The 27481-nt window shown below is 43.1% G+C and overlaps 1 protein-coding gene across 1 annotated transcript; it reads right to left on the reverse strand.

Moving 5' to 3' along the window:
- Positions 1-1482: 1482 nt before the first annotated feature.
- Positions 1483-26186, reverse strand: ACOT12 (acyl-CoA thioesterase 12). The gene is made up of 18 exons (XM_066338959.1): positions 26005-26186; positions 25417-25706; positions 24029-24203; positions 22832-22920; positions 22703-22772; positions 18640-18700; positions 17581-17682; positions 15523-15664; positions 13575-13725; positions 10772-10891; positions 10005-10155; positions 8854-8909; positions 8437-8497; positions 7067-7150; positions 5176-5309; positions 4090-4218; positions 2960-3086; positions 1483-2163 (listed from the first exon to the last, which is right to left on the reverse strand). Exons 1-18 carry the CDS (start codon positions 26184-26186, stop codon positions 2029-2031), a joined length of 2259 nt encoding a protein of 752 aa, XP_066195056.1. The 3' UTR covers positions 1483-2028.
- Between the last annotated feature and the right edge of the window lie 1295 nt (positions 26187-27481).

The raw sequence follows: 27481 nt of genomic DNA on the forward strand, positions 1-27481 counted from the left end.
CTACACAGTTTGCATTTATCAGAGAATATTTTTAAATGGGGAAGAGGAGTGGCTGTGAATGAAACCAAGGTTTAATTACAGAGTTTTTAATTAACTGTTGGATAAAAGCTCAAAGCTATCAGTATAATTTGGATGTTTTGGCAACAGACATTCATCCCAGCTTAAGAACCATTTCTCTTCCCATTGTATGAGTTAAGTATATTGTTTGAAAAGCATCTTTTTAGATAATTTCCCTCCTCCTTGGATTTGTAATGTGTTCTTGTAGCCTTGAGGCCGTGGACTTGGCCTGTCCTAGTGGTACCAGTGCTGCCCAGTGAGGGCTGGTGGAGGCAGTGTGGTGTGCTGTGGTTGTGGAGCTCCCAAGGAGCTCCTGCAGAGCAACCTGAGCTGTAACTGCTGAACAAAACCACTCGTTAGATGCACCCACTGATATTTCACAGAGGGATGTGTGGCTGCAGGAAGCTGTTTGGAAAGCACTCACAAAAGGTGCTGTTCTGTGAAGATGTAAACCCATTCATTTACAATGCCTGGTGCAGGCAGCATCTGGGCTGGCTCTGCCTAGTGTCTGTGTCCAGAGCCAACATTAGGGGTCTCTCTTCACCAGCGCTGGGATCTCGGTTTACCTGTGCAGCCCAGGGCTGCTTTGCCATCACCTGCACACCGCAGGGCTCGGGGAGAGAGAGCTGCTGCTGAGATGGAGATGGACCCTCCTGAGCTGGGAGGTGGCAAACACGACTTTGGTGGCTTCCATGCTCTGGAAGGGGCTGCCCGTGCTCCCACAATGAAGTGCTGCACTTCATCCACCTGAAGGGAATGCTAATCCAGAATCAGATCTGATCCCTGCTGCTGAGCCAGAGGCCAGGAGCTGTGTCTCTCCCTGCACTCCTGGTGAAGCACAGCCCAGTGGTGGGGCTCGGCAGGCAGAGCTGTGCCCAATCTGAGACACAGGCCAGGTGACACCGGAGAGGTGACACCCCCAGGGCTCCCCTCGGTGCCTCCCCTGCCACGCTTCTCACATGCAGGCTGTGCTGGTGGTTTCTGCAACCTGTAAATCCCTGCAGCAGGCTCTGCTCTGGCTGCAGGGCCAGCTGAAGGTGTGTCCAGTGGGAGCTGTGCCAGCCCCGAGAGCTCTCACCATGGTGGTGGTGACGCGGCAGTAACATTGAGTGGCAGTGCTGCAGCTCACTTGTTTTCCTACCCTCACCCCCGAGTCCTCCAGGGTCCAAATGCTGATGAGCACACTCGTTGCTCTCACCAGGCCCCTCTGAGCTCAAACAGGAGCAGCAAACAAAGCAGACACATCACAGGCCCTGGAGCCATCCCCAGGTTTGTTGCTGAGGAGCGGATCCAGGAGTTGCTGTTGTGTGTTTGCTCCAGCCTGGCACAGCTGGCACAGAGGTTGGAGCTCATGGCGCTCCTGCAGAACCCACCACCGCAGGGCAGCCTTCTGCACCCCCAAACACTGTGATGAGTCTGTAACCTCAGAAACAATAATTTATTGGGAGTCACAGATGAACGGACAAGTACTAAAGTACAGACATTAGCAAACACTAATTTACACGGGCTGTAATCAGTTTATAAATAATGGGTGTGCAAAGACCTGCATGGCCAGGTTAGAGCACTGGCAAAGCTACTTGGTAGCACTGGTTTCTGCTGGTTACAAGGAACGGTATTTTAAAACTGCCTGGATGCCACTGTTCAATGTAACACTAAAATAGCGAAATAGTCTTATGAACTACAGCTCTACTGAGCCAAGTTCTGCCTCTGTTTATATAAAATTCATTAATGCAATCAAAAGCAGAATCTGTTCCTTAATATTTTTTAACTTAAAGATTGAATTTAGAGCGTAAGGTCTAAGCTTGGTTTGATAGAAAATGCTTATAGCAGGTATTTTCAGGCTGAAGCCCAATACTGACTACATGATCTGAAGTAAGTAACCCACAGAAGAATGATCAACACCCTTGCAGGAATTGAAACCAGAACTGCTTGATAATCTTCAGATGTCCCTTCAGAAATCTGTTTTCAACTTCAGCACTTGCTGTCTTTCAGCTCTAAGAACTTGATACATTCCAAAGCAGTGTCTTCAATGGATTTTGATGAGCCAGTAAGATTTGCAGCTAAGTAAGGCATAACTCCTGATGTCACTTGATTGAAGTAACACACCTGTTTGAACAAAAGTAAATGAAACAAAAACGCCTATGGATTGCAAGTTAGCCATTTTTTGCAGAGCCTGGATGAGTACCACAGTTTTTATGGATGTGAATAGAAGCACACAGTGCTTCTGAAGCTGAAGGCAATAATTTGCAAAAAGCATGCCTTTTTTACAGCACTCCAGTGATCTGGGTGTCCTCGCTGTTTTCAGATCCTCCAGCATCTGCAGGTAAATGTACAGAGCAGTGCAGCAAGAAACACTGTGTATAACATGTTTAATATGTGTACTTTGCAAACGAAGCTGTTGCCTCAAAAAAGGAACCGCAGCCACCAAGAGCTGCTAAAAGTTTTCAGAAATGTGTTTTCTTAAGTGGAAAAGTTTTGGCCTTCCCATGGCAAAGAAGTTTGGCATGGGTTCAGAAACGGGAATCAGATTGTGTGATTCATGGCATATGAAAGTTGAGGCAAGGAATTAATTTTGAACTAATTCCTTGGCCTTTGTAGTCAGTGAAAAGAGACACACCACCAGAGACCAGTGCAATGCACATCCTCTAGAGGTGTACTTTAGGACTCAGTGAATGACTCTGGAGGGGCAGGGCAGCCTCCAGTGCTCGATTTAGAGCTCATTTCTAGCAATCAGATTGGCCAAAGTTGGGCAAGACAGACTCCACACCCCCAGACTGAACTTTTTTTTTTTTTTGAAGTATTTTGCTGTTCCCTTTGCAGACTGTCAGCTCAGGTGAGGTGACAGCCCCAGGGCAGGAGGAGCAGGGCAGGGGGCACAGCTGGGCCCTGCAGGGGTACTCACGGTGCAGGAGCTGCTGCTGTTGCTGTGGATCTGGAACCCAGCACAGAGGATTTCACTCCTGCAGAACTCCGGGCTCGGGGGCACTGCCCTGAGGGTCACCGACCTCACAGCCACTGTGTAGGGCTCCCTGCAGGACAGGGACAAGCACCACACTCTTGTTAAAAACGCTCACACATTCACAGAAGTGACTCATGTCATTTTCACAGGAGAGCAGAGGAGCTCGGGTGCGTTCAGCAATCCTCGTTCAAAGTCTGGGCTCTGCTGAATCTCAGTGATGCTTCAGCACAGACTCCAGCCCAGGAGATACCTGTGCAGACAAAGAACAATTCCCCATCTTTTCTTTTTAATTTACCCTGCTCTCCTCAGCCCACATTTACAGTATCAGGGAGGACCCCCTACCCAGAGGCTTCACAGTGTGACCACAGTAAAGATATCCAAACTCATTCAATCCCCTCAGGGAGGGGGAGGGAAAGCAAGCACTGTACAGAATACTGCCTTTTAGTGTTAACTTGAGGAATTACTGAATGAGAGAAAAGAAACAGAATGAAGAGGGGTAAGATACACCAACAGGTTCCATTTGTCCATGTTTCACTATGTAAGAACAAAAGGAAATCTAATAATAAAGCTCTAAAAAGCAGGGTATGTTAAATTGAGTGAGGTACTTGGCAGAATTTACAGATACAATAAATGTGTAAGGTTTCAAGCACTTCCTGACTAAGTAAAAACTCTGTAATTACATGGAGCGGGAGAACAAATCACTTCAAATGAACAAAAACCAAACTCCCAGCTAGGTGCTTCAGCCCACTGACAGGCTCTCTGGGACATGAATTTTTTCCCAGTTTGCCTATTTGAAATTCTGGCCTATTTATCCTCCTGGTAGACCACTCCCAAAGAGTCACTATCAAAGAATCAATACTGGACTATGCTAAAAATTTGTGATTATCTGGATTTATTTCATTGCACCTTCACATTGCAAAGCAAATCTGGTTGTACAAACTCGGGCATCAATAAATGAATCTCACTCCCTTAAAAGTAAAATGCCATCTTTGTCCCCTGGTGACAGATCAAGGTCACAGGACTCCAGACTGTGTCCTGTAAGTGCTGAGAGTAAAAATCATAGCCATACTCACTGTGGCCTGCAGGGCTGCCTTTGGGACACCAGAATGACAAAGTCTCTGGGTTGGTGGCCTGTCATGGGGGCAGATGTAACGTGGTAGATCTTCTCCTCTTCACTCACAGCCTGCAGGACCTTGCACGTCCTGTGAATGCATTAAACACACATGTGTTATGTGCAACAGCATCTCCTCCAACAAACCCAGTGCAAGTGGGCTCCATTCTGACACTGAACATTTGATTTTCATCTTCCAGCAGCAAGGCACAGAAAGTGAAAAATTTGGGTTTTCTGCAACACTTCATCAACAGTATTTCTTTAGGTTTTGTTTGCTAATGTAAATTACAGTAAAAGCTGTAAAAAGCTGTAAATTCAATAGAGTTTGTAGATTTTCAAATATTCCTAAGGTTCTGCTTCCACCCTCTGGTAAGATCTTTCAGGATGGAATAACTATCCGAATACGCTTCACCAAATCAAATTAGTATGATTTCAATTCAGCTGTCTCTAATCACTATTCTACACCATAAAAGGTAAATAAAATCCTCAAACACCTTTTAGAGCCATTCCAAAACCCATTTCCAATCATACAAACATGTTCTTCTGAAAATACGCATTTTGAAGGACCACATTTCTTGATTTCTCAGTTTGACTGTACAGTGAGATTGAGCATCAGTGTCCCCAACAGCACAAACATTAAGGAATCCAGGTTTTCCTTAATTTTTAAAGCTAGCATGCACAATATATCCACCTCAGTTCTTACTTTTAACTTTTTCTGTTTTCGCTTGTTTTGGGGTTTTGTCACTTACAACATACACACATCTAGGATTGGAACTGTGCTCATTTAAGAAAAGGATGAGCTCTGCCCTATCCCTCTCTTTTGACAGAGCACTCTGTATTTTGACACCAGACTAAGCACAAACCAAATTCTACTTCTATAGTAAAGCACCAAAGCCCATATTTTGACTGATGAACGATTGGGGTCAAATTCTTACAGCACTTTCTTCCTAACGGGGCAGTGAAATGCCAGCACTCCAGAAGTGCTGTGTGAGGAAAGGAAGAGTGAGGTCAGGGGAGGATCAGAGCCTGGAGAGGGGCAGGTTCTCACAGGAAGTGTCTGTCCCAGCGCTGGCGGAGGCTGAAGTCGGACAAGAGGGAGAAGGCGACGTGGGATGGGACCTTCACCTGCATCTCCACCTTGAATGACAGCACAGCCCCCTCCTCATGGGTCCAGATTCTTACCTGGGAAAAAAAGAAAAAACAAGCAAGCATGTATTAAAACAAAAGAATTATTACTGTAAACGTTTAGATGCATAAATGTTACACATTTGGGACTTGAGTAGATTTTTCTCAAGAGTTCCTGGGAAATGCCACATGGCAAATCAGCCACCCCTTGGCCCAGCCTCCCTGCCCCTGGAGCAACCCAGCACTTCCCTTTCCAAAATATCCTTATTTTTCTCTCTTCTGTGAAGCAGAGCACCCAGAACAAATGACACTCTGAATAACTACTTGAAATCATAGTTTTGCATCTCTTGTCCCACATCTGTACTATATTCCCTTTATTTTTTGCATCTATTTCAATTTATAGGCCTAAATCTCAACATAGAGAATTCAAAAGGAATAACCTGTACATAACAATGCACGTATAAAGATGGGTTTGGCACCACCCATAAACCCCATATAACGGAAGAAGATGGGTACAATAAAATATTTAGAATTAGAGGATTTTATTCCCAAATTCACGTTGCTTTATTGCCTCTCAAATCCTGAGAAATTTAAGAGGTTTTCATTTCCAAGTGATACAAAATTCATAAAGTTCATCATCACTGCTGAGGTTTTATTGGTTTGGGGGTTTTTCTGCTGCATCAAAAATGAGCCATCTTTTGGTAATGCTGCATTTCTGCAACAACACAAATTTTGTATTTCTCTAGATTTTCCTATCTCGGCAGAGGAAATAAACCCCAACATAATCCAGCAGGCACCTTGCTGAAGTGAAGTTTGGTGTAAAATTAAATGCTTAGGAGGTCTGCTTAGGAGGATTGATATTTCTCTAAGGCATGGAACAGAAATCATGTTGTTCTAAGAGTCTTCTGGACTTGAGAAATCACAAAACAAGCCAGGAGGTGCAGATGCCAAAACACCTCTCTGCTAAGTGAACATTGGCAAGGCCAGATTATCTCTACAGCCTTCCAAGTCTAGTGGGTTTGACCACTCCTCTCATCAGAGACATCAGAGTGCCATTTTTTACCTTCAAAAACTGTCAGTCAGCTGGAGTCATTCCATTTGCAGGGAAAAGGGAACAAATCCTATACGTTTTAGGGTCATTCTCCCTCGTGCTGTCCCTCTCCAGACTTCTTGTAAGCCCCCTTTAGGTACTGCAAGGTGCTTCAAGGTCTACCCAAAGCCTTCTCTTCTCCAGTGTGAACAACCCCATTTGTTCTCTCTGCCTGTCTCCATGAGCTGGTTCAAGCTTGCTTCTCCCAGCACGGGTCTTGTCTGCTGTTTATCTGGAACAGCAGTGTTTACTTAAAGTCTTGAACCACTGGAACAACCTACACATGGCACTGGCAGTTTTGCCATCACTGGAATTCCTTACCATTTGTATCTGCTTTTACTCAAGTATCTTACTGTCTACATGCAAGAGTCACTAAGCAATGTTTCATAGCCTGTGATGCACAGGAGGCCAGACTAAAATACTGCAAAAGTCTTTTTTGGTCCCAAAACACCTCTGGATTGATCTTGAAATAAACTGCCAGCCACTATCCACATTCCAGACACTCAGCCTTGGCAGATGCCAGATGTCCCTCCATTATCTGGAAAACATGCACTGCAACAGGGTTAACACCACCCTTTCCCTTGACTTTCTTCTGCTTTTCCTAGCAGCATCTTCCTCTGGTAGGAAATGCACATGTTTCCTCACTGATTTTATTTTCCTCTCTGAATTTATAACACCAATTCATGAACAGGGAGGTGCTTTGCTTTCAGATTTCTGCACTTACATTATCCAGAGTCTTGGTTATGTCCCAGCCTGGTTTTCTTGCCAGATGTGTCAGTGCAGCTATGTTGCTGTAACTCAAATATGCCTGAAACACAAGACACATGTCTGAAAATGGAGAGGTAAAAGTACATTTCACTGAACATTGCAGAAATTAGGGGTTTTTTTCTATCATTATGCTTCAACTGCAAACAAATGCCTATTTTCCTTGTAAGTGAAAACACACTTCAGTAGTTTCTGAATTAAAACACTTCCAGTGGCTTCCTGATGCACTCACATGGCTGTTGGCAAAACAATCTTAATTAAAGGACAGCAAAACACTATTTTAAGCTTCTCCAGTTATAAAGCTGTGAAGAACAAAGATTTGACCACCAGGGAGACAATACAGATAACTTCTCAGACCACTGAATTAATGGTTTTGTCCATCTTTCTCTTAGGTAATCAGAATCTACTCGAAAATTAACCTCTTCTTTGCTACCAAGCTGGGTCCAGCTTGGCAATTGCTTTACACAGCAGGCTCACAGCAAAGAAAATGCAAATATATCCATTCTTTATGCTTGGCTACAGCGGATGGAGTTCTCATTTAACCACTCTACAAAGAGAATACAGCCTTTGAGTCTTTACTGACAGGTTTTGATTTTGTGGAAATAAATCTTAAGCAAGCCATTTTTATCATTGTGTGCATATTTACATTCGTTGTTCTGCAGAAAGAAAAAAAATAAGCTGCTTTAGCCACAAAAACTGGACACTGAAACAGATTTAGCTTATCTATAAATCCACCTAAATTCAAGTTCAGTCCCATTCACTGCAAGACATGGGCACAATCAATGGCCCAGCATGTCCAAAACAGGGACACTTGGTACAGGGTATCTGGGAATGAACATGATTTCACCTCTCTTTCCACAGAAACAAATTTTATGCTATTCCAATGCTCATCTCTCTGTTGCTATCTCTCTCCCCGCTTTTAGCACGTACTAAATGGTTTCCTCACTGCAATTTTTCAGACATTCCATGGCTGGATAAAGACAAAAACCAAAACCCCAAACTTCCTCTACAGGAGAATTCAGCTTTTTTAACAGCTGGGGACACTGAGAGATAAATCTGCAGGAGACCTTAAGAGACCACTCATATGCATCCGTTTTAAAGACATTTTTTATCCTTTGTATTGAACTTACTCTTATATTAGTAGTGAATCGTTGACTCTCTCCTTTTAGAAGAGAAATTTCACTGTGTTACACATCCATCCATTCCTCACATTCATTCCTGACATTCCTCCTCATTCAGAGGGTCCACCTGTACTGCCACAGCCTGAACAGCTGTTTCATACACCCCAAAAGGTGCACAAACACAGCTTTTTATGCACCTGCAGATTACCTGGTTGCTTGTCTCCCAGGTATCAGAGGGCTCATGTCCTTTAGCAGCTAGCATGCATTTTCTAAAACATAATTAAAAAGAGACATAGTAGCATAAATTGATTCTTTACACATCTGTATGCTAAGAAAAATCACTTTCTATAAGCTTAAGTGTCTTCTAAGTATAGGTATTCTATCAATTTTTGGTTTGCAATAACTGCTTTTTCTTCATGAGAAACAGTGAAACAAAATAACCCCCAAAGCAAAGTAATTTTGAAACAAGTAGCCTCTAATCATTTCAGTGCCACTGAAACAGAATTATTTGTAAATGTAAGCCATATAACAGTCATATATATGTTAAGGAGAGTTCAGTTACCTTATTTAGAGGATTATAAAGTTAAGTTTTCAAAATCAAGATCTGCCAGTGACCCAGCTATACCTGGTGAGTCGAATCCTCCTCCGGGCAATAGCTCCATGGTACCTCCTCACACCATCCTGCACAAAAAGTGAACCAGAGAGCAACACATCTCATTATTTTAGAACAAAGTCTGAAAAAAGAACAGAAAAATATTTATTACAGATGGGAAAATGGCAGAGCAGTAATACAAGCAAACAGAGAGTAATACTTCATGCAATAGCCTTTCCACAGGCTAACCCAAGTAAACTGGTAGTTTACTTTTTGCCTTAGCAATATTCTATGGAATTTGAAAAAACCCAGTGTGATAGAAGAGTTGTATCATTGTAGCATTCTCCCAGCGCTTTTTGGTCCTCAAGCAGTGGCAGCTGGGCAGTGCACCACACACAAACCACTCTTTCTCGATCTGCCACCCACCAAATAAACTCTTAATCAAATTTATCTGGTGTTCAAAGCACAAAGAAAAATTTTATTTTTAAGACTCAGTTTCTCCTCTTGGGACAGTCTGCAATGGACAGTAGTGAAACTTACTGTCCAGTGAGTACACAAGGCACCTTGAATCATTTGTCCAGTTCCCATCCTATAAAAAACATGATGTTAAAAAAAAAAATTTATTTCTGCCTTACACTGGCTCACTAGAATTCTTGTACCTGGAGCGGAGCAGGAAGTTGAGTGACAAGTGTTACCACAGTAAATAATTCAACAATAGCATTCAAACTGCATCAAGTACTTTATGAACCACTTTCAGTGAAACATGAACTGAGATCTCCATGTCAGAGTAACTGAAAAGCCCACCCACATCATGGCATTTGATTCCCACAGACTTCTTTATTCACTCTATTTCTCATGTTTGTTAAGGGTTTATAAAAATAACTATTCATTTGGTACTTATCAATTTCATCTACAGTCAGTCAACCTTGCACCAAGTGGAAAAATCTCCAGGCACATCAGATTCTTCTTCTCTGCTCATCAACCACAAAATTTCCAGTCATGAGGACCCTCCACCGAGCCTCTCAGTTTTGGAAGACTAAAGCTAACAATAACAAAACGCTCACTTGAGGGCAAACATTTCATTTGGAGCTTTTCCCTCCTGCAAGAAGATGCACTGCAGTGCCCTGCTCGGTCCTTGCTTCCCCAGGAAGGCTGTGGTGACCACCCTGCTCCTGAGAGCTCACCTGTGTTGTGGGCTTGACCCTGGGGAAGGTGAGCAGCTCCCCTTTGTCATTCACAGCGTTAAAAGTGAGGAATGCGCTGTTGATGTGCCGTGGCTGGTCTTTGATCCACTCCTCACAGTTGTAAGCCTCAACACGAACACCAACCTCCACACTGAAAGGAAAGTTTTAATAAATTACCGAACTGCTACAAGTGATGCAGAAGCAGTCCTGAGACATGCTGGAAAGGACTGCAGTACCTCCAGGTGTGCAGGAAGCCTGAATCAAATACCTTCTGTAGCATAGCAAATCAATTACTCAATCTGGACAGACACACTTCTGAAATAAAATAAAAGATGGAAGTAGCTAAATAGCATTAACAAAAATAAGCAATAACTAGAACCGAGATTTGTCAACAAATGCCAAGATGGGAAGATCCTGGCATCCTCTTCCTGGAAGAAGATGGCATCTTCTGAAGAATCAGATCTCTAGGAGCAACTCAGCCCTTGAAAATCCCTGAATTTATTGTGTGCATTTGCAGGAGTGGGATTTGGTGACAAATGATCCTTAAACTGAAAGTCAGAAAATATTTTTTTAAAAAACTTCCACTCCTTAGAAGTGAAACAAAAAAAGGCACATATAGGCAGTTATAGATACATATAAGTATCCCTCAAAGTCACACCTGAAAAAATAATTAATTCACTAATGGAAATCCTACTGATGAAACCTGAAACACATAGTGTAGGCTGGTGCTGGAGATGCCAAGGGAGGCAACAGATGAGGAGCTTTACCTGTTGTGAAAAGTGTTGTTGACAATGGCATTGAAGACCAGGCGGTCACCCACAAAGGATGGCCCCCAGAATTTGAACATGTTAACTGACTTCAGGATGGGGTGTGAACGACAGAGGCGGCTGAAACAGAAAGCCAGAGAGAGAGATCAAAACACAGAATTGTGCTAAAAGCACAGCCAGGGTGACTGAGTACAGAAAGAGGGTTTGCAGGACCTGGAAGGTCACGAAATGACACTGATCTACTCCATGTCAGCATGTTCAGCTCAAAGAGCATGTAAACTTGAGCTTCAGCCATCTCAATACCACTTATGTCATGCTGCTTCATTTCCAACACGTTTTACAAACACCAATTAATTCTTACTGCTTGAGACTGCCCTCTCTCTTCTGCCCTCTGAAGCCAGACCATCAATCCCTCATCTACAGAGTAACCCCTTACCTCACAGTTTCATTAATTTCTGTAGGACTGCATGGGGAGCAGGCTCCTGAGCAGTGTCAAAATGCCAGACCTTAAAGCCTTTAAGCAATTAGAGGAAACCTGAGCAGAAAGGTCGAGCACGATGGACAGTGTCCAAGAAATGCCATGTCAGTTTATCTAGTCTTAATATTTGTAATTTTTGCTTGGTTTTAGATGCTTTCTGCTGGTGTGATATGAAATGAGGATAAAAAGTCCCTCAGATGGCTACCAGATGCAGTCTATGTAAATACAATCTCATTTCCAAACTCTCTGGACCAGGCAAAAATCAGGTTTCTTCATCAGTTCTGCATGTAGTCAAAGACCCTCACTTTCTACTAGGATGTCTGTGCATCACAGGAAGAGGAGACAATATCAAACACATGCCATTCATTTTTGGCTTCTGAAGCAACAGACTGCTCTCAGTAAGAATCCCATGTGCACATCTAGGATAGATTGTTCCACAGTGAAGTTATCTAAATTTGAAAACACAGTTTCGTAGCACTTTTAGCTTTAACTCAACTGCACTTTGGAAACTAATGTACCGGTATTGTTAAATGCACACAATTATCTGCAGCTAATTAAATGACTGGTACATCTCTTCAATAGCCTAATACATTTTAATTACTTTGTAATTAAATTAAAATAATTTGCTCTTCTGATTTAAAATGCTAAGTGTTGATTTTATTTATAATGTTCACTCTAAAGATGCAAACACAGTAATGACGAGGAGAGGAACAAACCAGAAATCAGGCTTAAATATTCATTTTTTCCTGGAAAAGTACACCCTGAGTGCTTTTATTGCAAATGTAAGAAATAAGAAAGTATATGTCAACTTCAGGCCAATATTACTAATACTCAAATTATTTTATTGCTGTCTGCAAGATTTTCATATATTAGCCAGCCAAAAAAAGGTGCTGGGGAGGTGAGAAGCCAGAAGAAGAGTGAGTAGCCTTTAAAATGCCCTCAGAAATTTATTTTTCCACTGCTATCCCTCCTCTTCCCTTCCTCCAACACAGTCTGTAGCCATAGAAACTCTTACCTGGCACCTTCAAAGATGGGGTCTAACTCTGAGGGGCCTCACAAAAGGTTCATAGTGAGAGTAGTTACTTCTCAAGGAAAAACTACAACATCTGTTTTTAACCAGCCTCTGACACCAGCCATTATTCCTGAAATTTTCAACATGAGTAATCATGTTTGGCATTAATTAGGTCAAAGAAAATTTTTTCAATACTCTGTTCGCTGATGTTTCCCTTCCGTTTTTTTTAAATTTAAATGTGGCTCCCACTAGGTGAAATTTATCAGATGAAAACAGGTAAATATTCGAGTCATATTATGGCAAAAATCTGCAACAGTCCCTTTGAGCCACTGGAACTACACACAGAGGTAAGGTCAGCGCACTCTGATGTTCCTAAAACAAGTTGTTTATCCAACCACTACAGAAAATCTGTTGTTATCAGTACAACCACTGGCTACAAATCAAAACTGTATGAATAATGAATGGAGAAGTCATTTAATTATTAAAGATAAAAAGGGAAAACATATCTAACGTCCCTGAAGTGAATTAGGTCACTCGGTATGCAAGGAGAATTCAGCCTGAAACTTGAGTGCTGCTTACAAAGAAGCTTTGTACGGTGTCCAGGAACAGGAAGGGAGACAAACAACGGTTTGACTCCAGGGAAGAGGAATTAAATGATTATGTCTCTGGGTCACGCTGACAAGCAGCGTCACAAAACATACTTTGTTCTTTTTACCTGAAGATGCCTGAGCTCTTTAAACTGCTAAAATTGTTGCAAGCCCTGTGTAACTCACAGGGACTGAAAGGTCAAGTGACTTGCTGAGGGTTAAGTATCCATTCTGTGTACACACCAACAAAACAGAACCTGTTTATGTCAGTCCTTTTTCTCTGACTTATTTTTCTTCTGGGATCATGAAGTCTAAGTCCTGGAAGGCTGTTCATTTCGGATGTCACTTGATACAGGGTCAGCATTGGATTTGTCCTGATTAAACAACTTACTTTGTTTTTAAAACACTGCACCAAGCAAAAGGAGGGCAGGTTTCTGTTCCTCTATCCAGTGTTGGCTTTCTGTAAAGATTCCCAGGAAGGTAACACAGCCTCTTTTGCCTTAGGGTCTGTATGTGTAACAGAACAATGTCTGAGTCTCAGAGGCATGGCATGCTGTGGGAGATGTACTACATAAATAGTTCAAATACCTCCTGTAATGAGAGGAGGAAGAAAAGTCACAAAGACCTATGTCTGTATTCTTCATAAAATAAGTCCCTGTGAAACCTTTAACATTAAAAGCACATTCATTTAGAACCACATGCAGAGGCAAGGCTGTAGGAAAGTACCTTGCTGAAATGCTTGCCACTGTCTGCATCCAAGCCATGATCTGGCCACCAAAAGTGTTTCCATGATGATTTGCATGAGGAGGCAGGACAAGCTCAGTGCTCTGTACATGAGTATGTTCAGTTGAAACCGCATCTTTCTCTTCACAAGTATCTGAAACAGACCAGCAATAGATCAATGAACGCTTTCAAAAGAAAACACACCCACTGAAGCAAGCAGTTTGCTTCAGATTTGAAAGGAAGGAAAACAGACAGGCACAGAAGAGCTTTGTGGTTTGCAAGGGAAGCAACAAGAGGCCGAACATTTGCTCTGTTCTCCCAGGAGCCGCTGCTGCAAGCCCTCAGTGCATGCCCACATCCCTGTGTCAGGGGCAGCTCCTGTGTCCCTGTCTCAGGGGCAGCTCCTGTCCCAGGTTGGGGAGCAGCAGCCCAGCGTGTGCTGGGGTGTTCAGGGCTGCCAGCATGCCACGACAGCGGCTGTCAGAGCAGTTCAGCACTGACTCAAATGTGTGTCAAAGACATTCCACTGTGTGTGATGGGCACCTGTACAGATGTATTTAATTAAGGTTAGAGCAGGACACGATTATTTCATCTTGTTACAAATCCTGTGATTGCCTGCCACCAAACAGATAAGAGAAATAAGGATCTGAACCAGTGGTGACTTTGTACTACCTGAGCATTTCTGACATCACTTTCAAGTGTTTAGCCATGCATCCTCACTCTAATCTCAATTATTTTCAGTGGTATTTTGCAGAAAAAGATTTAGGTGTGAGACTACATCAAATAATTTTAAAAGTGCTTATCTGTGCTAGGAGTTGCTTTGACCTGAATGGTACTTTTGACTTATGCCATAATTAACTAACTTTGTGATTATGTAAGTGTGTGGAAACATATGACCAACTTGTACTTTGGACCTACTCAAGGTGTTCCTTAAGATACACTCATCAAATAAACCTCACTTTCAGGGTATGATCTGTACATATGCTGCTACCTAACAGCCTTTACACACAATGTTCTCTCCTCTCTTCTCCCACTCTGCTTGTTCTGTCTCCTTAAGGAGGTGAATTAGTGCTACAATAATATCCTTCAAAGACGTTTCCAGGAAAGGAGACAAAACCCAATGACCTCTGATTTATCACTCGGGTTATTAAACTGTACCCTGTGAGACAGTTACCATGAAGACAAATAGCTTGTTTTCTCGTACCAAACAAGACTCTTCAGTTCTGTGAAGTCTTACTAAATTGTTAAGGCTAGATCTTTGTTTATAACAGGTTTAATCTCTCCTCAGTAAAACCACATAATGCCTGTTATTTATACATGGAGCTACAGCTCAGATTTTCCAAATACCAGCATATTTTCCTAACTGCTCTGAGTAATTTCTTTTGTGGGGGAACACAACGACTTTTGAGCACAACTTTCTTTAAGAACAGAAATTACTATCATAGATAAAGAAGAATCTCTTTCTTCACTCAGTTTTTCTAACTTTTTTACCTGTTTTGACCTCCATATAATGAAACTTCAGCTTTTGGGAATCATCTTGGGGAATAAACATAGCTTTTACTTTGCTTTCTGGCAAAGACATGGCCATAAGCCTGAGTAAATTTCATGCTTCTCTCTACATCAGCTAGTGTCACAGAAGTTTACTGCTGTAATGCAGAGTTCTGTGTGACATGTGAAACCTCACACAAAGAACCTACACTAAGATCTGCATCTCACATCTATTTAATGCACACTTGTCCTCCGACCCGGCATTTTCAAGTCTGGAATTTTTGAGAGACAAAGAAATCCCTCTCTTTTAGAATAACTGCCTAACACACCTCTGGCACCTCTAACCACAAACCTGACACAGACTTTTCTACCTGACAACACAGTCCCAAGGAGCTATTTTGTCTGCTTTTTGCCTTCCTTCCAGGTGCCCATAAGTGTTTGTTCCACCCTCTATGCTGTGTACAGAAATCACCTTCCTTATTGCTCTCCTGCATTAGCTTCTGAAAGACCTGGATGTAGCCCAGACGGATTCTTCTCCTCTCAATAGCCAGGGTGTGCTCCAGGTGGTCTTCTGCAGACAGAAGCTGTACAGGTTTTAACTCAACCTGTGCAAACAGGGAAAAACCACAACAGTTCTCAATTTCACAATCACAACAAAGCCCACTTTGAACTTAAAGTGGTATCAGCATTTTCTACAACTTTTTCCTATCAGTTGTCCAAGATGACAAGTTTAATAATACAACAAATACAGAGTATACAGTTCAAGAGATTCTGCATTATCCTTTCAGAATCATTCATTAAAACTCAATGACAAAGTGCTCTTAGCTTTTAAATGCAAACATCCATGAGAGCACACAGTGTTTAAGAGAGTTCTCATTTGAGGGAAAAAAAAATACAGGAAAAGATGAACTTAATATGAAGGTTTGAGGACAGAATTTTTGAACCAGAAAAATAATTCAGTTGCACTGGTCAGTGGTGTCAGTGCAAATTCCTGTGTATGTCAGTTCAATGACAAACTGTATCCAAACCTGTACTGGCTTAAGAAAATTACTACATTTGGATAATGACAGCACATCTGTCACTGAACAATCACTTGTGAGATTTGTCTAGAAGGCCTAGCCTCAGAAATCTTAAAATTAAGCATAAAGCAGTACACAACAGACAAATTCAACATTTTGTTTCTTGCAGTGCTCCCACTAATGTTTCTCAGCTTTTCACTCTTCACTCTAACCCTCCTGCAGATTCATTGCCTCCTTTCCAGTCCTTTTCAAGAGCTTCCTAGATTTTCCCAGATAGCACAATTAAAAAATTAAGATGGTAGGTATATTAAGATTCTTCCTGTACAACTTTAGAAACAGTTGTTCAAAAAGTGGATTTGAAAAAAAATTCTTCAATATCTCAGACTTTAGTTAGTGATGGAATTTGAACCGAACTCTCAAACTCCCTCTGGGACATTCCTGTCTTAAGCCTAATCTTAGTTAATCATCACCAATTTAATCCTGAATTAATCTCCCAAGAAATCTGTGCAAAAGGTAAACAAGTTGATGTTATGAGTATGACATCAAACTAATAATGAACAATTCTTACTTGATAATATTTTAGTGCTATCAGGGTAGCAATTTAGCCATTAGCCTTTCAGGGACTAGATCTGGGCTTAAGTTTTTATAAAACTGCTCCAGTCTGTTTCTTCTCCAAACTGTGCCACATGCTCACAGAAGAGAAAGCAGTAGTGACTGGATGTATTAATTGCTCATGGGATGACTTTGCCAGTCTCCAGTGGATATTTAACAGCCAGATGTGTTGTCATAACACATTCAGTGAGACAGGAAAGTCAGACCCATGATGCTAGTCACATCCAAGAAAGCAGAAATTCACATACAAAGGGCGTTTATTAAAAGAGTATGAGGACTGTTTGGCCTTCTTCACAAAAAAACTATGAAAGGTCTGTGCCTGTCTGGCACAGTGATGTGAAGGCCAATGGCACCATGACTGATTTCCAAACACCTCCAGAGAGCCAATCACTGGGGAGAAGAAACAGCCCTGGCATGAAAACTAATCAACATAAAAAGCAAAGAACCAATTTAGATTGGAAGTGAGCTTAAAAATAATGTCTTATGTCTGAACAGTGATGTCTGAACCATCTCCCTGAGAGGGGAAGTGAAGGATAAAAAATCCCACCCTGCAATCAACTTCTGAAAAAGAGAGAGATTCACAAGGATCTCCTTTCCACTGCGTGCCTCTGTCAAATCTGTAGCCCTCACAAAGACCCTACTTCTAGAATGAACAAATGTGCGAAACAAAATGGAAATAACAAAAACAATGACAACAACCACCTAACCATTTCAGAGCAGTGAATTGGAAAAAAACCCTAAAAGTCTATCTTATCAAGCCTGGACTTCATGCTTTTTTCCTACCAGTGATCAGAATAAACAGTGTTTCTGCTGTGTTTCACAGCCAGAAAAGTTGGGTTATTTCACAGAAACTCAGTCACTCCAAGCTTAGGAGAAAACAGGAAAAATACCTTTCCAGCACCAACTGGTTTGGCCACATATGTTGCATATGCCACACTCACAACCTTTTCAGCATTAGTTAAAACATCCTGTACTGTCACCTTGATGCCAACCTACAAGGAAGAAGGTGATGGAGGAAGGAGACAAAAACGGTATTTACATCACTGTCAATTGATTTGAGACAAAGCAGTGCAGTTTTTATCAATCCCTTTCACCCAAAAGGAAAATGGTAAAAAATCTGCTATAATCACTGATACATCTCTGGTGATCTCAATATTAACTCATCTCTGAAAGGTTTTTAAATATAACGTTTATGTTTGTGTAGCATCACTTGTAGGGTAAAATTGCAAAAACAGGAAAGACACTTAGATGTAGTTTTATGGATATTTCCTTACATTTACTTCTGTGGCATTTGGAGTTCCCATCTGAATCAGTTTCTAAGATCTGTACATGCAAAAAATGTGTGTTTGCAGAGCACAATGAAACACTTGAATGTGAGACACTGGACTTAATCCTGTGGCATAGGCCTGACATACTTCAAAATTCTGATTTTTTCTAATCTTTAGAAACTTTCATAATACATTACGTGTAAGATGCATCACTCCCAATAACAATAATTGAAACTGAACACAGCAACAATGCACAAAAAGCACCCTCAAAAGTACACTTATGATTTGGAGAGACTGGTCAAGGCATTGCATTCTTAATATGATATGAAGATCTTGTGTACACCTGAGACACATACATTTGTATCACAAGTATCAAAATTCTTTGAACCCCACCTATTCAGTGGATTTGGCCTGGATCAACACCACCTATCCCATCCTGCCCACTACACTTGCCAAAGGCTTTAATTCTTTGGGGCCCAGTTGCTACTTTAACATGGATTATTTTACAGGAAACACACAACTCTAACATTCTGAAAGCAGTGCCATTAGTCAGTGTTATTGTTCAGATATCTGCAAATATGTCGAACATATAAACCTGGACCCATGCTGTGCTCCTCTACTGCTCCCACCTCTGCTCTATTCCTTCAGTATCTTTAGGAAAAAAAAGTTATAATCTCTTACCTCCATGCTGGTTTTGAATGCTCTGTTCACCTTTGTTCTGATGGAAATAATTTGTCCAACCCTGTTAAGAAGAGTAAGACCTCAGAGCATGCAAACATGCAGCTTTATAAGGGCTTGAATCTGCCTCTCTGTGTACTCCTAAAAGTAGTGAAGTACATCTCATTAATCAGTCTGTGTCTTCCACACTGCACTGAAAATTCACTGAGAAAAGTGAATTTTTCACTGTTTTCAATTTAATACTGTTGTTCAGCAGTCAGACTTGGTCAGTAAAATTACAGCTACTCGGAGATCTGCATAACCTTAATGGCAACATTCTTTCTCTCTGCTGGTGTCTGTATGAGGGCAGGTGTGCTCCAGGTACACCCAGAAATTTTGGCTTTTGCTCAAAAGCACATCCTGCACAAAATCACTGAGTACATCTAGCTGCAAAAGCAGTTGGATACACTCTTCATGCACCTCTGGCACACAGCTACTTGCACATGAGGAGATAAACTCAGGACAAAATGTGCTCTTGGACATCTTTAAAGGACGGGGAAAGAGTTCATGTTCCAGGTCTTGGCCAATAACAAGACTGCTTGTCCCTTCTGTGCTAACACCATCCCTCTGAAAACTACTCTTCCCCATTTACCTACATAAAATATCTAATTTTTTAGAATTTTTACTTTATTATCTAGTGTGATTTTATTATATTATGTATTATTTTATTATATTATTTATTCTTATTATAGTCTTTATTTTATTATTTATTATATTTTAAATTCTCTTTATTATATCATCAAGAAGAAATTTAAATGAGGAAATATTTTCTTTTCTTCTAGAATTCCTAAAGCACCTGCTTCATGTTGATAACAGGAGCAAACCCTCTTTCCAAAGCCCTCATATCCCAACCCTCAGCAGTGCTGCAAGGGTGGAAGGAAAGCAGTTTGCCCTCAAGTTTTCCCACGAAGCAGGAAGTAAAAGGACACAATGTGCAGGGTAAGCCAGAGCCACAGCCAAAACAGATGGGTTTTAGGCCACTGCCTCCAGGGAATTCAAACTGAGTTACAAATGCTAGACAGCAGTCCTGGGGCAGGCAAAGTGGAGCTAATTACAGCCAAGACTGAAGTTAAATATGACTCAGAGCACTTGGGTACTGACAAAACATTCACAGTAAAGGATTTTGCACAGTTATTACCCCAGTTTATTTAAAATAATAATAGTTGCTTCCTAATTTAAATGGATGAAGTTTTGACATTTAAAGGTAAAGGCTTACTTAAATTGCTTATTCCACTGCAGAACTAAAATGGGAAATAGGAAACAGGAAATCTGCTTCTTCACAGGACCTGACAGGAACAACACACTACATAGCAATTTTCTCTTTCTTGTTCACATCCAAGAACACAGACAGAATCCTTTGGGTGGATAGGGCAGGGGAAATGGTCAGTGGAAAAAACTAAGACCATCTGTAGGTGCAGAGCCTTCATTAGCTTCTGCAGAAGATGCTCAGAAGCAGTTCTTGCATTATTCATTGCACAGAAAAAGCAGAACTGTTATGGCAGTTGTTCCCAACTGCACAGCTAAGGGAGCCACCAGCTCTTTTCCAGAAAGGAGAGTGTTTGGAACTACAGATTTGCAGGGGCAAAAGTCACACAACACCACACTTCCACTTTAGACTGTCAGAAACTTACCAGAATGAACTGACTATGATTCGCATATGGAACACTCATAAAATTTGCATAAATGTAATTTAAAATCACATGTAATTGAAAATCAGTACCACTGAACTGCTATGTGCTACAAGAAAAGGAAGAAGTTATCATGGTATAAAACTACATTTTGGACTATATAGATTTGTGACAATTTCTGTTTTACATCTCAGCTGAAATAAGCACAGATGACTTAATCCTTGCAGAAGATTTAGTAACCTGGTTTAGATAAATAAACCTTACAGTAAGTCACTTACTGAAAAACCATCTTATTAATTTACCAGAGAGAGAGCAGCAAAAACTCTTTTATTTATGCAAGATGTTTCTACAATGAACTAGATCTGGTAAAATTTAGGAAACTGCACAATAATCTCCAAGAAGGATGTTACGAATGACCTGACAGAGAAGAATAATTTCTTAAATAATTTCTTTCACAGTTACAAGATCTGTACCCAAAATTCTTGTTACAAATGGAACATTGGTATTACAAGTGAAAGAAGAACTAGAAACATTTGGAAACAAATTTGGAAGGAAAACTATTTTCCCCATATTCCAGAAACTCTGTTCTGCTTTCAAGAAACAAGACAGAAAAGTGCTCTGAAGCTACTAAGTCTGAACTATTACACCTGAAAGGGAAACATTGCCCTGACTTTGATCAGTTTTCACAGACAGGATTTTTTCCTAAGGACAAAATTAAAAACACAGAGCAATTCCAGGTATGTCAAACACTTCAATATTGTGAAACAGACCAAGAAATTCTCTATTGAGTCCCAGATTTGGTATGATCATATTCTTTTCTTTGTCACTGGCTCTAGTTCTTAGTCTAATCGACGCTGCTCTAACAGTCTCAAGTCTGAGTGCATGCTCGTTTTACACCCATGCCATGAGCAGTTTTAAACCAACACCAGCTGTACCTCTGGAAGCCAGTGTTGCTTTGTTCATAGCCACAAAAGCCACGACAACTGCATATGCACTGCTCTGTGCAACCAGATCTATCCCATCTAACTACTTGTTAATTCCCAGATTGCACTGTGTAAAACTGCACAAAGCCCACAAGTACTGGTGTAGGAGAATCCGCGGATGGCTGGGACAAGGAATTCTGCTGACCTGAGATATTCTAGAAACACATGGTTTTTTTGCAAGGGTCATGGGTGAAGAGGGTCTGCTTTCAGCCACCAGCCTCAGCTGAAGGGAAGTCCCAAAGAGAGAGGGAGAGAGAACAGGAGAGTGAGAGGTAAGAGAGAGGGGAGTGAGAGAGAAGGTGGCAGGGGGAAGAGAGCAGGGGTGAGAGTGGGAGGAAAAAGACAGGAGTAAGAGCAGTAAGAGAGGTAGGAGAAGTAAAAGGTAAGAGTAGTGGGAAGGAGAGATAAGAGTTAAGAGGTAAGAGAGCGAGGTCTTTGTTACAATACATTGTATCTCCTTTTGTGATGAATATTCCAATTTACAGTGACCAACCAATACAAGACACAAAATCCTGTAGAATCTACATACAGCCTATAAGAACTACTACCTTACCTGTGTTACATTTTAAACTCTAAAAACTACTCTTTAGACTTTTCTGTTTTGCTACATTGACCTTTGGATCCCTTAGCCAGCAGAAAGGTATTGTCCAGTCAAAAGGGATTCTCCTTCAGCTAGCTAGACCATTGTTTTCAGGTTATATAGTAACTAAGACTTGGTATCCTACAACTCAAAGTAAGCTTTCATTTCTATTTCGATTATAAGTTTCATATTTTCAGAATCTTTTGCTAAGCAATCATATTTATAAGGTTTCCCTGATCCCTCTTCCACAACATACTGGCTTTAGGTTTCTGTAAAGATATGGTTTAGGAATAAAGGTCCTATTTCCTCTTACAGTATCTTTTATCCCACCAAATACCAAGAAAAATGGTTAAAACAAGTTCAGTTCTGTGTTATCTTGTAGACTCAGTCAATTCAGTGCTCAGTGAATACAAAATATTTCTCTTTTTTCTAAAAGAGCTGAAAGAAAGTGATGTCAAGAAATGAAACAAAAGAGAACTTCCAACAATAAAAACATTAATAACAGTAAGTTTTATAGGCATGTATTCCTTATTTAACAGAGATAAGCAACAGCCTGCAGTCATTCACTACAGCCAGAGACCACCGGACCATCAGTTTCTCATCAGGCATCTCAATTGCCAAGTAAAGTTAACAGTTTATTTCTGACCTGTGAAATGGATCTACTCTCTGGGTGGGTCAGGCTATCACAGGTAGAAAAGAGCAATTTTGAGACTTAGCCCTGTGACTGTGCTGAGTTCGTGGGTCTGCTGTCTCTCATTTTATAATGCCTTGGTTTATCTCTGCTAAATAAGAACCTCCAGAATGAAAATATCTGACTGCTGTCAGCTGGTTTGTACCTGGCAGCCTCTTCAAATCGAATGTCATCCATGGACGCTGTCACGCAGGACACCCCAGCATGCTTCTCAGCTTCAAAAGAGACACAGGGGCACACAGTTACCACTCTGCACCTGCAGGGAGCTATTCACCTGTGGGCTCGTGCCTGACAGACAGGGATCTCACACAGCAGATCCCGCTTCCTCCTGTGAACAACATAATGCAATTCCGCAGCGCACCCCTTAGGAAAAAAGAGAAGCTAAATAAGATTAAAGTCAACATTTTTTATCATGATTTTGTTGAAAAGGGTGTTTGTATTTATGGGTAACGTCAGGAGATGAGACTAGATGATAGCAACTGTCTTACTCAGTTTGAAAACCTCAACCTAACGTCTTTTTCTAGAAATGAACATTCTGGTAAGAGAGCCTTAACAGGCATTGAAAGATAGAAGGAGTCACAAAGTGTTACCAAACTCACAGAAACCTCATCATTCTTCCTCAAAACAATATGTCATGGGCATCAGCTAGGGCAATCCAGTGGGAAACTTTTATGTCAGCTGAAGATTCTGAGATACAGGAGAAAAACCTACTTATTAGTAGGTAAAAACCTTAGCTTATTAGTGCGGTCACAACGGTGGAAAGCAGCTAACTACATGTCTTAGTGCTGAAGCAAAAATGCAGGAACTAAAACAAACCAAAACCACAAACAGGATTTAGAAAATTCAAAACCAGAATTCACCTGCTGTGAAATATTTTAATGTAAATTTGAACTGTTATTCATCTCCCTGGGATGCATTTGGCTGTGAAAAAGAATGCACACTTTTTGTATTAATTACAAAAGCTAATCTAGAAAAGCTAAACATCCTATTTACTGTTAATATTTAATCACCTAAAGTTAAGGTTTTATAGGAAGATAATATGATATATTATTTATTTGACCATAGCACCTAGCGCTTCTAGTCAAAAGGTAAATCTCCAATGAACTAGGAGCTGTATAAACCAAAGAACCTCTGCTCCAAAGTCCTGAGTGACAGAGGCAAGAGGGCGGACCAGCAGGAAGCCCGGAAAACAGCACTGCACAACAGGCAAGAGTTCTCACTCCCGACCAGCCCCGTATTTTTAGTCAGCATCACAAGAGGAGCTCAGAGAAATCAGAGGTTTTATATCAATATCTGAAGAGTTCCCTTTGAAAATACGAGGGAAAAACACAGTCTCTCCTCAAAAAGCACTGCTAGAGGGTTAAAGCACTGAAGGGCTAAAATGGAACCACTCCTGCATAAACCTGAAAGGAGAGGTGTGCGCGTTTGGGGAAGCTGCCACACGCGAGGTGGTCCTGGGTGTGGGTCTGACCCCCGCTCGGGCACCCACGCGTGGCGCTCCGCGGTCACCGCGCCGGGGACAGCCAGCCCCGCACCCCGGTACCCCGGCAGGAGCTCCGGAACGCCGCCAGGCTCGGTACGGGCTGCTAATGCATGCACCGGGAACGCAGCTCGCTGCCAGGCTCTCTCCGTGCTTCCCCTGCAGCCTGCACTCACAGCAGGCACTCACAAGTCACTTCTGCAAGTTAGCTAGGGGGTTTTAGAACCTTTCGAAGCCGAGATACAGTCAGATATGGAATGTTCTGCGCGCTGGTTGGATTTGCGGTTGTTTCACAGAACCACAGAATCCCAGAATAGTTAGGGCTGGAAGGGTCCTCCAGAGACCATTTAATCTAATCCCTTGCCAAGGCAGTGGCACCTTTCCTTCTTTTTGGCACACATGTGCCAATAATCTTAAATTAGTACTCTTTTTCCTTCTCTTACTTATGTTTTCCCACCACTTTTCTTCCCTTCTGTTGCTCCTTTTATAAATTCTCTTCATCCTCACATTCCCTTCCTCGCTCTCCCATACCATCTGATGCCTCACCCTCGTGGTGTCTGTTCCTAACCGGACCCCAGATCTCCCGGGCTCCTCGAGAGAGATGTGGAGCTGCTGGAGCGGGTCCAGTGAAGGCTACCGGAATGACTGGGGGCTGGAGAATCTTCCTCACGAGGGAAGGCTGAGGAACTTGGGTGTGCTCAGTCTCGGGAAGAGATGGGTGACAGAGGACCTCATCCATGTATATACATATCCAAAGAGGGTGTCAGAGCATGGATCAGGCTCTGCTTGGTGGTGCCCAGCAATGCGACACGAGGCAAGGGGAGAAAATGACGCCCAGGAAGTTCCACCTGACCATGGAGCTGTGACAGGGGAGGTTCAGACTGGCGATCAGGGAAAGGTTCTTCCCCCAGAGGGTCGTGGGGCACTGAACAGGCTCCCCAGGCTGCCAGAGCTCCAGGAGCGTTTGGACATCAATCCCAGGCATGCACAGGGGGGTTGTTGGGGTGTCTGTGCAGAGGCAGGGATTAGACTGGGTGACCCCTGGGGGTCCCTTCCAGCTCAGGATATTCTGTGATTCTGTGATGGAGAACTTCTTCAGTGAGCGCTGGATCAGATTGCCCGGAGAGGGTGTGGAGTGGAGCTCACCGGACCCGTCCCAGCAGTGCCTGTCCGCGATCCGGTGTCCCGTGCTCTGGGATGGCCCGGAGATGGGACAGGATGACCTCTATGGCCTCTTCCACCCTATGACCCGGCGCGACCTCCAAAGCCCTCTCTCCCTTCCAGGAGATGAAACCTTCCCTCAAGCCTCCCGCGCCCCAAGGCGGGTCTGTCCCCTCCGGCTGCCGGGCGAGGAGGGTCCGGGCCCCGCGGGAAGGTACCTGCGAGGCAGGCGGCGGCGTCCATCCATCGCAGCAGCGGCCCCGCGCCCAGCTCCCCGCGGGGCCCGGCGTGGGCCGGCAGCACGGGCTGGCACATGCACACGGCCATGGGGGAGCGCTGCCCCGCTCCGCCCGGCACCGCGGCCAGCGCCGCCCGCCGCCTCCGCCCCAGCCATGGGCGGGACCGGCCCGCCCGGAATCGCCTCCCGCGGGGGCGGGACGGGTGAGGGGAAAGAGAGCCTGGGATGGGGAAAAAGGGGGGCTCGGTGTGAGGAGAAAGGGAGCCCGGGCTGAGGGGTAAAGGGGAACCAGAGCTGAGAGATTAAGGGGTACCCGGGATGAAGGAAAGAATGGGACGAGGTTGGTGAGAAGGGCCCGGGATGAGGAGAACGGACATGTGAGGATATGGGGCCGGGGGGCGAGGTGCTGAGGGGAAGAGGGTGCCTGGGATGAGGGGAAAGGAGTGTCTGAGGGTACAGAAGTAGCAGGGGTGAGGGAAAAAGGATGAGAGCAAGGGGGTGTTGGAGATGGGTGGGGTGCTAGTGCTGGGTGGAATCATGAAGTGGTTTGTGTCGGGAGGGACCTTACAGCCCATCCAGCCCCACCTCTGCCACGGCCAGGGACACCTTCCACTGTCCCAGGCTGTTCCAAGCCCCGATGTCCAGCCTGGCCTTGGACACTGGCCAGGGATCCAGGGGCAGCCACAGCTTCTCTGGGCACCCTGTGCCAGGGCCTCCCCACCCTCCCAGGAAACAATTCGTTCCCAACATCCCATCTTCAAGTGCTATCTCAGTTTGAAGTCATTCCCCCTTATTCTGCCACTGCATACCCTGGTACAAAGTCTCTCTCCAGCTCTCATAGACCCTTTCGGTAGTGGAGGGTGTTCTAAGATCTCTCAGCAGCTTTCACCTCTCCAAGCTGAGGAGCTCCAATGAAGGGGGTGCTGGTTGTGTACAAGGCACCACAGACTAGATATTCCCTCCACTTCTGCCCCGACTGAGGACTCCTGAGGTCACCTCACAGCCTGGCATCAGCCACGGCTAGGTTTGGTGTGTTCACTGTCACTGAAATGTCTCAAACCTGGTTCACATTTTAATTTTTGTTTCTCCTTTGGAGTCTTGCCCTCTCCTGTTGTCACCAACTTGACAGCTCAGCAGATGCATCCAGGGAGGACACATCTCCAGAGGCAGTGGAACCACTGGCACTTCCAGCATGGATGTTTTGATTCCCACCTCTGTGGCCACAGCCCCGGTGCACACTCATGCAGGAGTCAACAGCTTGAAAGCTCACAGAGAACTCCTTCTCTTACCTCCTTCTTCTCACACGGCTGCTCTTGCACACTGTGAAAATACAAGCACGGCTGAGGAAGAGCAGAGCAAGGGCTTCTGAGCTGACAGGAGCATTGAAGTTTTACGGTAGGGATACAGTGTTACTGCTACTGAAGGCTCAGCCAATTTGGGGATGCTCCGTGCCTGGGCTCGTCATGGGGCAGATGTGTTACTGCAATGTAGCAGAGTGTATTAACTGTAAATAGTTTTCAGGAAAGAATGCAAGGCTTGCATTTGACTATTTTGCTGCGTAGTTTCAATGCAGCAGCAAGACTGTTTTCTGTAGCCCTTCTTTACAACCTTTCCTCTTGTTAGTTACTGTTCCAGAGAGGGCTTCCCATGTTTCTCAGAAACATAACTCCACGAGTTTATATAGTGAACACTTGTTCATTTAAACATTGTTAAAGATCCAGCTTTAACCTGTAACAGCCGGGAAAACTTGAATTTTAACCAAGACAGAGTTTCTCAGAGCAGTAGGGGTTCTCTTCCCACACAGTCTGTTCCTAACACTGCACTGCTACAGCACTATCTCTGTTTCTATGCACATACTCTTTATCAAGCAACACCATGGCTGTATCATCTCACTTGTTACATTTCAGAAGATCTTGGCTCTGAAAATCAGCATGTTGTGCTATTCCCTACATTTATTTTTGTTCTGTTGCTTCAGAGAAAAAAAAAATGCTGGTATCTCTCTCCTCTGGCTTCTGTGAAGGGAAAAACTAGATTGTCATGGCAGA

Source organism: Sylvia atricapilla, chromosome Z (assembly GCF_009819655.1).
Source record: "Sylvia atricapilla isolate bSylAtr1 chromosome Z, bSylAtr1.pri, whole genome shotgun sequence".
Classification (NCBI taxonomy): domain Eukaryota; kingdom Metazoa; phylum Chordata; class Aves; order Passeriformes; family Sylviidae; genus Sylvia; species Sylvia atricapilla.

What these genes read in the sequence shown, in the direction of transcription:
- ACOT12 (XM_066338959.1), bottom strand. Translation starts at nt 26,186, where the DNA reads ATGTTGGGAACGAATTGTTTCCTGGGAGGGTGGGGAGGCCCTGGCACA. An exon ending in GTGGCAAGCATTTCAGCAAG is followed by an intron (nt 10,892 to 13,574) that starts GTACTTTCCTAC and finishes TTTCTGTTTCAG; the next exon opens with CCGCCTCTGTCGTTCACACC. An exon ending in AGGCAGCCCTGCAGGCCACA is followed by an intron (nt 3,087 to 4,089) that starts GTGAGTATGGCT and finishes CCTGTCCTGCAG; the next exon opens with GGAGCCCTACACAGTGGCTG.